Genomic DNA, 16,538 nt, shown 5'->3' on the forward strand with positions numbered 1-16,538 from the left:
TCCTTCACCGTTAAAGCGAGTGATATTTAATTACTTAAAACACACGTAACTCCGAAAAGTTAGAGGTGCGTGCCCGGGATCGAACACCCGACCTCCGAATAGGAGGCGGACGTCCTAACCACTAGGCTATCACAGCTTCTGCCGTAAAATGCTTCAAGAAAATATGATCTAAGTATTTTTATACAAAATGTTGTACCACACCACAACATTGTTACAAACTAAAAAGTGACTTCGAGGTTTAAAAAAAAATAAAAACCAATTTTTGAAATTGACATTTATTTTTGTAACTGTACAAAAATAACATTTTTACGAAAGAGAATTCTTTAAGAATGAAACTTAACCATTACTACTTATTTACAATCTAACAAAAAGCTCAATATACACAAAAAAGATAAGGAAACCTAAAAACTAAAATACCGCACCACGTTTTACCCTAAACCACAAAAAAAAAACTTAAAACTAACAAAAACCCCAAACGATAATAGTAAGGGATAAAAACAAGCAAGAGTTCAGCAAAAGTTCAGTTACATTTGATTCATTTTAATTAGTTAAAAATTTAAGACATTCAATTTTTCAACTTGAAAAAATTACAATTTTGATATTGTATTTCAAATTTTTAAATTGTGAGAAGATGAAAAAAATATTAAATCACACAAAACTAAAATAAAATACTTTCAAAGTATTTTATGTATAAGTATAAGTACAAAAAATTATTAAAATAAAATTTTACCACGATAATTACAAAAAAAATACGATTTTTTTAAATCCACTTCAAAGTGGATTAATAAAAATTATCGCGATTGTAAATAAAATCCGAAGCAATTTAGTGAATAGAAATAGAAAAAAATTTTTTTTAATGAGGTAACTTTTCTTTAACTTTAACAGGAAAACTAAAACTATTTAAAACAATATTGTTCTCGTTTTTCACAAATATTAATTTTGAGGCTTGAGATGCCTTATTTTATACTTTACTTTCTGTGATTTATTCTATGCAATAATTGCTAATGAAAAAATTGACAATTTTCGAATAAAATTCATTTTTAACATAAAATCTTTAATTTTACAAAAATTTAACATCAATGCTAAATGTTGAGAAAATCTGTAACCAACACGTCTTTTCTTTAGACAAGAGAACGTAGATAATACTAGAATTTAAAATTTCAAACTGTTAAATTTTAGCTTAACGTATTTACAAGAAGTTAAAAATTATTATAGAAACCGTCATCGATATAATTCATTCATGTGGTAAAATAACACCAGTATTATAAATTTAAATTACTAATATAAAGTTAACACGTTCATAATTATTTACGAGAAAAACGATTTTCTGACAACTTAACATTGATGTTAAATGTTCAGCAATTAACAAACCGTGTAGTCAGCGCTAAAGTTATTACAAGCCTTTTCCTTTCTTAAATTATAGTCCTGTGTGCTGTGAATACTGAATAGTTCTAATATGAATTTTAAATACTTGTCTTGTGAAAAACTTGACATAATAATGGTTACAAAATGAGTTCTAACGCGCCACTTGAACTTTATGTGTCAACTGTCATGTCAAAAGTTCGACTTTAGTCCTTATTTTAAAGGTGAACCGTACTTTTGAACCGATATGATAGTTGACACAGAGTTAAAATGGCGCGTAAGAACTCATGTTGTACGAACTATAGTCACATTTCTGACTTTTAACTTTAAAATAATAAACCCTTTCCACACTGCTGGCAGATATAAGACTATTCATAACCTATGAAGTCATTCATAAAATGCAATTATCTAATTATTGATTTCTCAAAGTTTAACACGTAAAAACAATTTTCTGAAAGTTTAACATCAGTGTTAAAAGTTCAGAAATAAACAATTCATGGCGTGTAATCGGCGCCAAAGTTATTATAAGACTTTTCCATCCTAAAATTATAGTCCTGAGTGCCGTGAATAGTCCTAACATGGATCCTTAAGTAACTAGGTCTAGTGAAAAATTTGTAGCAAACATGACATTGGTACTTTTTCAAGCCCGTATGGGTTTCTATGTGCCGTTTTAGTTTGCCGCGAGTTATAAAGCCCTTTCCACACTGTTGGCAGATGAAAGGTTTTTCTTTAGTGTGTGTGAAACTGTGCAGTTTTAGGTAATAATGTAGCTTGAATCCTTTGTTGCAAATGGGGCATACATGCTTTTTCTCCTCACTTTTCTCGCTGTCTTCTATGGCTATTTTCGAACCGTGACTCTTTAGGTGTTCTTCTAGATAGTAGAAGTGCTGGAATACCTAAAATAAATAAAACTGTTTCTTACTGCTTATAATTTTATACTTAAGTCTACGGTTCCGGTCGATCGATGTGTAGATGTACTAAAAAAATATGGTAGTGATGCGAAAGGGTGTTTGTTTGTTGGTCAATCATGTCGCAACGGAGCAACGTATCGACGTGATTTTTTGCATGGATATAATTAAAGACCTGGAGAGTGACATAGGCTACTTTTTATCCCGGAAAATCAAAGAGTTCTCGCGGGATTTTAAGAAACCTAAATCCACGTGTACGAAGTCGCGGGCATCAGCTAGTTTATAATATTGTCTCACCTCCCCGCATATGTTGCACACGCGGCTCCGCTCGTCGCTGGGAACTATGTCGGTGAGGGTGGGGGGCGCGTCCGCACTTTTGGGTATTTTCCGCGCGTTTTGCAGCACCATCGCTAGGATTTCGCTGCGGTTTTCCTCTTGGATTCTGTAAAATTAACAAAAAAAATTAAGGTTCCGTTTCTCTAGAGAAAAAGGTCAAATGCGAATCGGACTCGAACACGAAGGGTTCCGTTCCATCGTACAAAAAAATAACACTTTATAACTTATATTTTTTTGTGATGTAATCACAAATTAACGGTTTTCGGTTTTTTTCCTTTGACATTGATATTGCTACCCATGATAAATAAATAATAAATTCTTTATTTTGCCAAATTGTAGGTAAATAACAATAATAATGATTCTAGGTCAATGGGCATTACCCTATAGGTTTTGATTCCCTTTCCCTCTCGAACCAGTATTAGATGCATTTGACGATTCAAATATATAATAAAAAAAATAAAAAAATAAACTAAACAAAAACATTTTGCACGATAATTCAAAAACTATGATGATACATAAAAATAAATAAAAATCTGTTTTAGAATGTACAGGTGAAGACCTTTCATATGATACCCCACTTGATATAGTTATCTTACTTCTAAAATTGAAAATACTTATTTTTAGTTCATGACCACAGTTTAATTTTTTGTGTGTGATGTAACCACAAATTCAAGGTTTTCAGATTTTTCCCCGAATGTCTGCTATAAGACCTACCTACCTGCCAAGTGTCATGATTCTAGGTCAACGGGAAGTACCTTGTAGGTTTCTTGACAGACAGACAGACAACAAAGTGATCCTATAAGGGTTCCGTTTTTCCTTTTGAGGTACGGAACCCTAAAAACGAATGACAATGACGATATACTCACAGGCCCTCCTTCTGGTGCGTGGCGAGGTGCATCTGCACATGGTACTTGGTGTGGAACATGTGAGCACACACAGGGCACTCGTAGCGCAGAATGAACCTGCAACACACATACACACACACATCATCATCATCATCAACCCATCGCCGGCTCACTACAGAGCACGGCGGGGTGATTACGTATCTCGCGACAGGCGTAAATCTTGCGATAATTGCTGTCAAACGTCCGGCTAGAGAGAGACAGCAATAGCCACAAACCAAAATAAGACAAAGAGACAGCAAATGAACTGTCGCGTTGCTGTCGCTACTGCAACATTTTACGTAATCACCCCGCCGGTCTCCTCTCCAAGTGAGAAGGGCTTTGGACATAGATTACGACGCTGGCCATGTAGACTTCACACACCTTTGAGAACATTATGGAGAACTCTCAGGCATGCAGGTTTCCTCACGATGTTTTCCTTCACCGTTCAAGCAAGTGATATTTAATTACTTAAAACGCACATAACTCCGAAAAGTTAGAGATGCGTGCCGCGGGACGAAATCTCATTCTAAAGGTCGATGTACAATATTTCCTTCCAGGTACTGTAAAACAGCTAATTGACGCTAGAGGTCAGTGAACGTTGCGTAGATAGTCTCCGCGGGGTTAATGCCGCGTCATAGGCGGGGCATTGACCCCAAGTTTTGCAAAAGTTTGAAATTAACCCTGCTTTATTGTTTAAAATTTGCGCGCGTACCTACGGTCATTGACCCAAGCTAAGACTCTAAAGAGTGCGCGTGCGAACCCACTCGCATCGATACGTGTTAGAAATTTTTTTCCTTTGTAACGAACAATTTAACTTACCGCCACCGGTGACCACTTACCGTTGCGTGCGGTGGCTGACTATATGTCGCTGCAGCTTGCACTGCGCGTTGAAGCTCTTGGTGCAAATGTCACATATGAACTCGCGGTCCGGCTTATGGTTCTTACGATGGTATATCTGTACACCATAAAAAAAGAATCTTATAGAATAGAATAGAATATATTTTTATTGAAGTAAACTTTGAATCGTCAAAACAATATATTATGACTGGTTCGGAATGCCGTTTCTACCGAGAAGAACCAGCGAGAAACTCGGCGGTTGCTCTTTCAAATGTTCGATTTACAACAATATAATATCATACTGTACAAGCAATTGTAGCCCCGGGAACGCCACGGGTGTGGGTGGGGCTTTCCCGGCCTCATAAGTCCAATTGCCATCTCGACCTGTCGCGTATAGTTGGGGGGCGGAGGTCGCGATCGTCAGAAATGAATGAAGAATACTACTTGCCACCATTCATATTAATGGTAGGGGCAACTACCCTCAGGGGAAGGGCACCCAATAGCTTGATTAATAGTAGGGGTCACGACCCACAGAAATGAGTAGAAAGGATACTCGCCATGGTTTCCCGTTTCTTGTAGCCGCGTCCGCATATGGTGCACAGATAGGGCTTCGGGCCCTGGTGCGAGGCCTCGTGGGCCTTCCGCGCCGCCTCGTCCGCGTACTCCACGAGGCAGAAGTTGCACTTGAACACCAGGCTCTCGCCCTCGTGGCACTTCTTGTGGACCTGCACACATTTGTTGAACATGGCCAAAACTCATATGAACACTTTGCTATTATTTGTTGAAAATGACCAAAATTCATTTGGATACTGCAATAATTTGTTAAGAATGGCCAAAATTCATTTGAACACTATGCTATTATTTGTTAAGCATGGCCAAAATTAATTTGTATACTATAATATTATTTGTTAAACATGGCCAAAACTCATTTGAATACTATAATATTATTTGTTAAGAATGGCCAAATTCGTTTGAAGATGTTGCCATTATTTGTCCAATGTGGTCACATCGTGTAACAATTAATTGTATTACTTATATTACTTATATATTATATTAATTATATAAACGTTAATTGATTTGTGTACCAAGTTATTAATAAACAAATTCTAATTCTAATTCTAATTCTAATTATTGTAATCTGTTGAGACTGAAATATAACCAATTGACTAAATATATGAAAGGAAAAGCTGACTGACTGATCTATCAACGCACAGCTCAAACTACTGGACGGATCGGGCTGAAATTTGGCATGCAGATATTATGACGTTGGCATCCGCTAAGAAAGGATTTTTGAAAATTCAACCCTTAAGGGGGTGAAATAGGGGTTTGAAATTTGTGTAGTCCACGCGGACGAAGTCGCGAGCATGAGCTAGTTATTTATTGAGAATGGCCAAAATTCATTTGAACACTATGCTATTATTTGTTAAGAATGGCCAAATCAATTTGACGATGTCGTCATTATATTTTGTCAAATGTGTTGAAACTGAAAAATAACCAATAGTTAAGTAATAAATGTCCAGAGCTGACCTGCAAGGTCTCGAGATGCAGGAATCTCTTCTGACAATATTCGCAAGAGTGCGGCCGCTTCTGGTTGAGCCTCTTCTTCTTGTCCGAAGCCCGCGACTTCTTGTTCAGGTTCGCTAGAACTTTTTTCATTCTCAATCTATGGAAATAAGTGACATTATTAACTATGGAAATAGGCGAGAAAGAGGCAATCTAATTGAAACTTACAAAATCAGTACCCTTATTATAAATGCGAAAGTGTGTTTGTTTGTTGGTTTGTCCTTCAATCACGTCGCAACGGTGCAACGGATTGACGTGATTTTTTGCATGGGTATAGATAAAGACCTGCAGAGTGACATAGGCTACTTTTTATCCCGGAAAATAAAAGAGTTCCCACGGGATTTTTAAAAAACCTAATTCCACGCAGACGAAGTCGCGGGCATCAGCTAGTGAATAATAAATAACTTACTTTTTCTTAGCTTTCTTGTCCCCTTCTGTATTTTCTCCCTCTTCGGTTTTGATGTCTATTGCCTCTTTACTATCTTTTTCCTCTTTGACGTCATCATCTAAAAATATGAGGGTAAATGTGGATTTCCAGAGGTTATATTAATATGAGGGTAAAAGTGTATGAATAATGCCTTAAAGTTTCAAATGTATTAATAAAGACGTTGCCTCATAAAGAGGGTAAAAAGTGTATAAATAGTTTGCCTAAATGAGAGTAAAAGTTTACCAATAATAATAATTAGAATGTTTCTCATATTATGAGACTGCTCTGTTGTTTGATAGGTGTAGTGAAATTGAAGAGAGTTTAATGAGGTCAAAAGTGAATGAGAGTAAAAGTGTCTTATTGATGTTTTTAATACACTTTTACCTTTATTTGTTAAGACTAGTTTATCGAAGCAGGTCATCATATGAGTGGCACACTTGCCCTTGACATGACACAGGCTGACATGTCAATGAGCAATTGTGACACACTTGGTCCAGTAAGTGGCTAATTGTGACCCACTTTTAACATGTCAAGACTGCATACTACTAATAATCTAATTATAATAGAAATGGTAAATATTGTTTATACATATTGTAATTTTTAAATTTTTATATGGGTCCCCCCAGACCTGAAATAAAATATTTTTATTTTTATTTATTTATTTTATTTAACTTTATTTGTTAAAGACTAGTTTATCGAAGCAGGTCATCATATGAGTGGCACACTTGCCCTTGACATGACACAGGCTGACATGTCAATGAGCAATTGTGACACACTTGGTCCAGTAAGTGGCTAATTGTGACCCACTTTTAACTTTATTTGTTAAAGACTAGTTTATCGAAGCAGGTCATCATATGAGTGGCACACTTGCCCTTGACATGACACAGGCTGACATGTCAATGAGCAATTGTGACACACTTGGTCCAGTAAGTGGCTAATATTGTGACCCACTTTTAACTTTATTTGTTAAAGACTAGTTTATCGAAGCAGGTCATCATATGAGTGGCACACTTGCCCTTGACATGACACAGGCTGACATGTCAATGAGCAATTGTGACACACTTGGTCCAGTAAGTGGCTAATTGTGACCCACTTTTAACTTTATTTGTTAAAGACTAGTTTATCGAAGCAGGTCATCATATGAGTGGCACACTTGCCCTTGACATGACACAGGCTGACATGTCAATGAGTAATTGTGACACACTTGCTCCAGTAAGTGGCTAATTGTTACCCACTTTTAACTTTATTTGTTAAAGACTAGTTTATCGAAGCAGGTCATCATATGAGTGACAGACAGACTTAGCTTTGACGTGACACAGGTGCCTTGTCAATGGCCAATTGTGACACACTTGGTCATGTCAATGAGCAATTGCGACACACTTGGTCATGTCAATGAGCAATTGTGACACACTTGCCCCTGGCATATTGTCACACTTGGTCCAGTCTGGTTGCTACATACCTGCCCAGGACTCCGGATGAGTCAACACGTGACGATGCATTTTGCTGGAGGTGATAAAGCCCGCATTACATATGTAGCACTTGAACGGCTTTTCTCCAGTATGTGTCCGCATATGAATCCTCATGTATGAGGCCGAGCTGAATTTCTTCTCGCAGATTGGACATTTCACTCTGTCCTCTAATTTGAGTTTTTTTGGAGATGGAGGGTCTTCTATGGCTGGTTTTGATGCCCAAGTGTTTGAAGGGAAATAGTCATCGTCTGAGACACTGAGAACAAAAAATTAAGGTTTGTTCACGATGTTTTCACTTCACCTGACCCGAATTTGCACGCTATATATTGCGGGTTTGAAAAATACTAAAACAACAAAATGAAGCAAATGGTCATTGGTATTGGATTGTGTTTAGGTAGTATAACAAATAACAATGACGCTAAGTTTTTACTAGCGTTCTGGTTACACCCTGTACAACCCCTCTTTTTGGGCTTTGCCACAGTAAATGATATAAAATATCAAAAAAATCCACTTACTTCTCATCCTTCATATGATCACTTTCATCTTTAACATCACCGAACCCATCATCATCATCATGGTGATCATCATCATCACCACGAATATCCTCTTTGACGTCCAACTCTTCAACCTTCACCTCCACCCCCACCCCGTCCATGTCGACTTTCACTTGCTCTATGGTAACTGTTATCTGTCCATCCTGTGGATCGTCTTGGGACTCCTCCTTCACTACATCGAGTTCAGTTTTGGTTTCAACTTCAAAGGACCAAGGGTCCGGTTTTTTTGCGGCTTTCTCCATTTCGGTTTTCTCGCGGAGTTGCTCTTCTAATTCTTTTAAGTAGGGTAGTATAGCGTTGAAATCTGTAAAAAAGGTTAAAGTAACTAATTTTAACTTAAAAATAGTTTTTGAGATATTTATATTAATACTAGCTTATGCCCGCGACTTCATCCGCGTGGACTACACAAATTTCAACCCCCTTTTTTACCCCCTTATGGGTTGAATTTTCAAAAATCCTTAGCAGATGTCTACCTTATAATAGCTATCTGCATGCCAAATTTCAGCCCGATCCGTTCAATAGAGAGCTGTGCGTTGACAGATCAGTCAGTTAGTTAGTCAGATTTTCTTTTTATATAATCTTTAGAAATGAAAAAAAAATTGTTAGTATCTAAAACTACCATATAGATTACTAGCTATTGTTCATGTGGATTAAGGTTTTAAAATTCTGTGGAAACTCTTTGATTTTCCGGGATAAAAGTAAGTCTCTGGGTGCAAGCTATTTTTGTACCAAATTTCGTCAAAATCGGTTAAGCGGATTGGCTGTGAAAAAGTAACAGACGCAAAGACAGACACCACATTTATAATACTAGCATTGATGTTGAATCTGTTGAGAAATAATAGATAAACAATTCAATTTTCTTTAAGTCAATTACTTACGGAACTTAGGTAAGGAAGCAAAGATTATAACAATTGTTTTTATTTAAATTGAAATATAAATCAATTTAACTATTTCACAACTACCAGTGAAGGAATGTACTTTATTTGATATGGGGAAATCTTCAATCATTGTTCAGACTTATAAAAACAAATACAAACATCTTTATTATACAAGAAACAAGAAATCACTGTAAAATATAATAAAATAAACTGACCATACGGTTCTCCTTCCAACTTGTCATCTGGATGTTTTTTGTCGAAATGTCGAGTTAAGAATTCAAATCTGAAAAATAATAAGACTAATTTTGAAGAAAAATGTAAGTTCACTTTTACCCTCATAAGTTTAATTATGAGGGTAAAAGTGTACTAATCTTTTTTCATGTGCCTCCTTCAAGTTACTTAAAAAAAGTTGTTTATTGATAAAGCGAGCTTATCAAACAAGTATAGCTTACCTAGAAAAGTATCTATAGCATATCCTGCACTGGTAACGTATGGCGAGATGGAATCTCTTGTTGTGCCGCCCCAGCTTGCTGGCCGTGATGAAGGACTGGCCGCACTGCCCACAAGTGTAAGGTTTTTCATCTACGGACAAAAATGTTCATGAAACCCCCCTTTCCCTTTTTGTCGTTGCATACGTCTGTCCCAGAAAGGGGGGAAAGCCTCATAGGGACGAGGATTCATCATCATCATCATGATCAACCCATCGCCGGCTCACTACAGAGCACGGGTCTCCTCTCAGAGTAAGAAGGGTTTTGGCCATAGTCTGGCTGGCCATGTGCAGATTGGTAGACTTCACACACCTTTGAGAACATTATGGAGAACTCTCAGGCATGCAGGTTTCCTCACGATGTTTTCCTTCACCGTTAAAGCAAGTGATATTTAATTAATTAAAACGCACATAACTCGGAAAAGTTAGAGGTGCGTGCCCGGGATCGAACCCCCGACCTCTGATTAGAAGGAAGACATCCTAACCACTAGGCTATCACAGCTTCGAGGATTAGATAGAAAGAATTTGTAGGAAGTCAAGAGGGCGCCCCGGGGCAGAGCCACTGAGCAAGTACCAAACGGGCGCCCTCCCGCTATTCGGTCTATATAACCAAGAGGTTGGTGGGAGGTGGTGGGTTGTCCCCAACCCTTTGGGTACAGAACCCTAAAAAATAGAGCCCCGACCCTGATTGCAACAAAATTAAAAAAAAACTTACCTGTATGAGATCTGACATGTAGTTTCAAATAGTAGCTCAGTGTGAACTGTTTCTGACATGCAAAGCATTTGTATATCTTCTGCAAGTTCAGCAACTCTTGTCTGTTGGCTGCATTCATAGGCATAGGTATTGTTGGCTGCATTATATTTGTCCCTACATTCAATTCTAGCCTGTTGTTTGTAGTGTTGGATTCCATTGCACTTATCTCTATGTTCAATTCTTGCTTGTTGGATTCCATTGCAGTTATCTCTTTGTTCAATTCTTGCTTGTTGGTTCCCATTGCATTTATATCTTTGTTCAATTTTTGCTTGTTGGTTCCCATAGCATTTATATCTTGGTTCAATTCTTGCTTGTTGGTTCCCATTGCATTTATATCTTGATTTAATTCTTGCTTGTTGATTTCCATTGCATTTATGTCTTGGTTCAATTCTTGTTCGTTGTTTGTAGTGTTTGTTTCCATTGTTTTAGTATCTTTGTTCAATTCTTGCGTATCGTTTTGCATTGCTTTTATCTCTTGGTCCAATTCTTGTTGGTTGGTTTCCACTGCATTTATCTCTTTGTTTGAATCTTGCTTGTTGTTTTCTGTTGTTTTTATCTCTCTATTCAATTCTTCTTTTTTGTTTGTAGTGTTGGTTTCCATTATTTTGGTCTCTTGGTTCAATTCTTGCTTATTGTTCACATTGTTGGTTTCCATTGTTTTTGTGTCTTTGTTTTCCATCTTCTCTCCACTGTTTTCCTGTGAACTCTGGTTGTTGGATTCTGTGTTGTCGACAAAGTCGGATGCTTTTTCGTTACCTATAAAAAATTCAGACTATTTATATGTGAAAGTATATATATATGTCTTTCTGTCTGCATGTCTTTTAGTGCTTCCTTGAAGCTATTTGCCTGTTCATCTCAAGTCTAATTTAATTAACATATTAATCTTTTTGAGCATGTCCAAAAATAGTTCTAGCAAAAAATTATTCAAAATACATTTACACTTTTAAAAAAAAATGCGAGTGTGTCTATTTGTTTGGCTGCTAGCTTTTCGCAACCCATCCATTAAACTGATTCTGAAAAAATTTGGTACAGAGATTACCTTGCATCTTGGCCACAGGTTACTTTTCCCCCTGATTATCAGTTTCCATGGGATTAAAAAAACTAAGCTAAAACCACTGGGTCTAGAAATTTGCCTGTAGGTTCCCTCTATAACATATAAATACTCCCATTAAAATTACGATTTTAAGAAATTACATAGAATTTTATTTCGATTACAACATGGGGTTATTCAAGGGGCAGACCAACAAATTCCTGAAAGCCCGGCAACACATTGTTGTTTTCTGGTACTGCATATTTTCATGGGCGGCAGTAATCACTTAACATCAGGTGACCCGCCTGCTTGTTTGCTCTCCATTTTTTTTTTAAAATTTAAAATACCAGAAAAAAGTTAGTTACCTATATATCCCTCCTCTGGTTTAATTTCTATATCAATCTCCATTTCAGGTTCGGCTTTGACTTTCTTCCTCAACTTCTTATTCTTCTTCAACTCTTTCTTCATCTTCTTCTTCATTATCTGACTCTTCACTCTCCAATCATAGCTGGTCAGTCTATCCTTGTGTGTCGTCACATGGTTATCTAGCTCGTGCAGCTCCTTGAAGTTGATATTGCAAACGGAGCACCCATAAAATTTGAAATCCTTCTCGGTGATCTTCTCCGAGAAGTATTTGCTACGCTCCTTTTTAATTTTTTTCTTATTCAGCAATTTACTTATATCAGGTTTAATATCCTGCTCTTCCGTGATATCTATGTTGTTTTGGTATCCGTTATATTGATCTTGTTCCGTGACTGTTTGTGCTTCGTTACCCGTATCTTCTAACGTAGCATTGACACTAGTATTTGCAATATCTTGGGTAAAGTGAGGTGGTATTCCGTGCGGTAGATTGTAATAGTTAGGATTTTGGTAACTCTCTAGTTTAACGGAATATGGATACTGGTTTCCGAAAGGCAGCAGTGGATTTGCGAAACTTTCCAAATTGGGATAGTTGTTCAGATTGTAAGAGCTTAGAGGATCAAGATCTGGTGCGATTGGATTATTCATTTTGAAATCTGAAATGAAAAAATACAAATCAGTACTCTTATTATAAATGCCACAGTGTGTTTGTTGGTTTGTCCTTCAATCACGTCGCAACGGATTTACATGATTTTTTGGATGGGTATAGATAAAGACCTCGAGAGTGACATAGGCTACTTTTTATCCCGGAAAATCAACGAGTTCCCACGGGATTTATAAAAACCTAATTCCATGCGAACGAAGTCGCGGATATCAGCTAGTTAGGTATAGTTCTTGCATTTCATGAAGGCGAGTGTCTCATGCTTGTGTTTAACATCTATCTACACTAAATGTGTGCGTTTGCGAGCGCTTGCTCGCGACTGATTGGTCGGACACGCACGCACACTTACGCAATGACCATGTAAACGACGTTACCACAAGTAAAGTTCACTAGCACTCGTGAATTGCAACAACTGTAATTCTAAAAGGTGTAAGATATTGTCCGTAGCATCCCGGGAAGCTGAGGTTAGGACGAATGTGTGTGTGTGTGTGACCAAAAAATAATGAGCTTCGTAGCATGATAGTACAAAGTATATAATTTTTTTTTTTAAAGAATATTAGCCATGTTAAATGACTAATATTCCCCTTTCCTCTCCAACTAAGTGTCAAGCTTGTGCTAAAAGTAGGTACGACAATAGTGCAACGGGCGGGTTTGAACCGTCGACCTTTAGGTTTTCAGTCCACTCCTTTACCCGTTGAGCTATTGAGGCTTTTAATTATCACTACCTACTATATCATCTTACAAATTAACAATTTTGGCCAACAGTACCTTACTGTTGGCCAAAATTGCATGTTACCTATTCTGAATAAATTATTTAACTTTGACTTTGACTTTGATATCTGTGGGAGATATGAGGATTTAAAGGATTTGTGTAAAACTCCAATGTAACATCCCTACAAACATATTGTAAACCGTAATAGGTAGAGAGTTGAAATTTTCATAGACTGTGTATTTCTGTTGCAGCTATTAAAAAGAAAATTAAAAAGATCAAAAAGTGTTCTTGTACAATAGTACGGAACCCTTTGTGAGCGAATCCGACTCGCACTTGGCAGGTTTTTATTAGCCTTACAAATGTTCAAATATTTTCAAATGTAGTGAAGTTAGTGTGTTTCAACCCTAATGATATTAGAATAAGTCAAGATTTTACCAGTGGTTCTGTATAGATTTGAGCACATAAACAAATACTTTAAACACACCTAAAAGCTGGTTTTTTGACTGAAAACGTAGCTTTTACTCAGCAATATGCTTAATGCTGCTGTATTGTACAATATACACTCAAGAAAACACGAAAACAACTCGTTTTATAAACATTTTTGGTGAATAAACGTTAAATTTGAATAAATAATCAAATAATTCACAAGTTTTGCGTCACTACTCTTGTAAATTAGACGTCCTCGTTCAGTACGACGGCAAAAAATTAATCAATACATGAAAAAATGTGTACCTACCTTTACTGGTCGGCGGCCGTCGTAAAAAAGCGAGTTTTTTTATCAACACCAAATTATAAGCTATTATAAAACCACATTTTACCACCAAAACTTAACTTTTAAGACCTCAATAATTATACCAAAACTTTGCCCATGCAATAAACACATAAATTAAATCCCTAAAAAGTTTATTTACTTCATAGAACAACGATTTACGAAATTTTCAATTCACATTTTTTTCTCGCGTGACTGAACCCCAATGGCAGTCATTTTTAATGCTGCCATAGTTGAAAATTACTTTTACCCTTACTTTGGGGTAATGCAAAGCGATTTTTATTACAACCATATCTTGTATGGATGTTGAATGTTTTTATGAGCTCATTAGATTGGATACTAATGTATAGTATCCATGTATGTATCACAAAAAAATGAAATTTCAAACTAAACACATTAAAGTTAAAGTCACAACGGTCACAAAAGCATGGAGGTTGCATCACTTCCAATGTGTTATTCATGTGCTAGAGTAGTTAGTTACCTACTTTTATATTGTGCCATCAAAACTACGACTGCATTCACAAATGAGTTTTTTGAAAAATCAATTTATTATGCCAGTCATAGACAAAATTTCAAAATAAAAACAATGGTATTGTAATTTCATATTAATTTCAGTAGTTAGGTACCTATTGAAACGCTTATTGCAAAACTTGTAGCTATCTTTAAAAATAACTTTAACTTCTCTAAAATGTAATTTCTCTACTCGATTATTTTTATAAAAATATTATATTTTATAGGTCTATGCTCCTATACTATTGAAATTAATTACGAATAGTCATAATCAAATATGTACTAGAATTAGGGGAAATTTTATAGAAATGGCAACTACTAATGAAACGTCAAAGCTGTCATTAACAACTTTGGAGTGCGTTCCGTTTCACGTTTTCCGATTAATAAAAATAAATACAAAATACTATTGCCGCTACAACAACAAAGAATAAAAAATTAAAAATAGCCGCTATGTAAATGTAAATATAAGGTAAACATTAAAAAGTACACGGCACTTGAATGACATTGACAGGGGGGTGCTGTTGGAGAACAAAGGCTTAGAAAATTCAAACAAGAACAAAGAGGACACTTGACGGCAATGCTAGTTCTGATTTTTGCCACGCGCCAAGATAGCCTTGTCGCACTGTACTTAAACTTGTACGATGGTACGGAACCCTTCGTGTTCGAGTCCGGCTCGCACAGGCACTTGACCGGTTTTTGAATCTTTTAGTGATGAATGATGATTGATGAAGACGATATATATTCCTTCGGAACAACTTCAGTTTAAATATCACATGAAAATCTTTTATCAATAAAGATCGATTGATTTCTGTAGGTACTTATTGTAAAGGCTCACGCACATTAGGGCGGACTTACCTACCTACTCTTATCCGAGTCGTAATTTATGCGGAAGACCGAATCTCCCAAGAAAACCCCTACCATTATATCGTTAATGAATAGAGACAAGACAAGACAGAGACAACGCTCTATGAAACCGTTATCTAGTAGTTACTGTCGAGTAGTTACTGTGCTACATATTTTTATTAAATGAACTTTGGTTCCACCATTGTTATCATGTCTTTTGAGATTTGAGTCAACCGATGAGTCAAAACTTTAAACAATATCATTATTTTACTTTGTTTTTAAATACCTACTTACTTTCATTGTAATATTATTATCCAGACTTTAATATACTAAATGCGAAAGTAGGTACCTATGTCCATGTCTGTCTGCTCTGCTGGTTTGTCACGGCCCATCCGTGATTTTGACGAAATTAGATAGGTAGGTATACAAGAATAGGTTGCATCAAAGTAGGGTAGGCCACGGGATTTTTAAATATTTAGTATCGACAAAATGGCGGCCATCATCTTGTATAAGTCCCGCAAATTGCTAATGCACGTGGCCGCCATTTGAGTGACGTCAGCACTAGACTGAAGATTCGAGCTGATGGTATATTTTTATTTCGGCTGACGGCTGACGTCGAAATGATGTTAATGAGAGATGGTTCCAGCGCAATAGCAATTTGTGGGACTTCAACAGAGATAGCTTGCATCCAACGAAAACGCAGATCCTACGAAACGTAAATCAGAGTTCCCAAGGGATTTTTAAAGACAGTACATCCACGCGGACGGAGTCGCGGGCGTCATCTAGTAGTACTTAGGTATTTGTTCTACATTTCCTTACCTTTTCCACATCCTTTACTTTTAGCTGACTCTTTTAAACTTATGAATTTACGGTAATACTTCATACCTACTAAGTACTCTGAGTATAGGTAGATAGATAGATAGAGATAACTCGACAAACTAGTTTTGCTTTTGATTCAATGATTGCGAAGGATTTTTTAATAAATTAAGTTCCACATTTTTATACTATCTATTGAACAATAAAGCTTATTACTAAGTACCTAAGGATCTTTTTTCCTTGTCGCTAAATGTAAACACACTCTTTGTTTATAAAAGGGTTAAAAATATAATAACGATCAAAGTAATTTAGACTCTGTCTTATAGTATTATTAGAGTTGGTTTTAAATATTATTACTATCACTTAAGACTATCATCT

General features: G+C 36.4%; 1 protein-coding gene across 1 annotated transcript; it reads right to left on the reverse strand.

The window, feature by feature from the left end:
* Positions 1 to 259: 259 nt before the first annotated feature.
* On the reverse strand, positions 260 to 14,197 carry LOC117994043 (zinc finger protein 585B-like). Its single transcript, XM_069507369.1, has 14 exons — positions 13,959 to 14,197; positions 11,855 to 12,505; positions 10,421 to 11,215; positions 9,671 to 9,800; positions 9,434 to 9,501; positions 8,302 to 8,644; positions 7,777 to 8,042; positions 6,300 to 6,396; positions 5,855 to 5,990; positions 4,885 to 5,052; positions 4,330 to 4,445; positions 3,473 to 3,568; positions 2,568 to 2,712; positions 260 to 2,258 (listed from the first exon to the last, which is right to left on the reverse strand). The coding sequence occupies exons 2-14, from the start codon at positions 12,495 to 12,497 to the stop codon at positions 1,857 to 1,859; spliced, it is 3,405 nt and encodes a 1,134-aa protein (XP_069363470.1). The 5' UTR covers positions 12,498 to 12,505; positions 13,959 to 14,197; the 3' UTR covers positions 260 to 1,856.
* Positions 14,198 to 16,538: the final 2,341 nt, after the last annotated feature.

Source organism: Maniola hyperantus, chromosome 26 (genome assembly GCF_902806685.2).
Source record: "Maniola hyperantus chromosome 26, iAphHyp1.2, whole genome shotgun sequence".
Lineage (NCBI taxonomy): Eukaryota > Metazoa > Arthropoda > Insecta > Lepidoptera > Nymphalidae > Maniola > Maniola hyperantus.

Excerpts from the sequence above, each read along its gene's own strand:
- LOC117994043 (XM_069507369.1), bottom strand. The coding sequence starts at position 12,497 with ATGAATAATCCAATCGCACCAGATCTTGATCCTCTAAGCTCTTACAAT. Across the intron at positions 9,801-10,420 it reads ACATGTCAGATCTCATACAG|ATGAAAAACCTTACACTTGT; the intron begins GTAAGTTTTTTT and ends TTTTGTCCGTAG. Across the intron at positions 5,053-5,854 it reads TGCATCTCGAGACCTTGCAG|GTCCACAAGAAGTGCCACGA; the intron begins GTCAGCTCTGGA and ends AAATGTGTGCAG.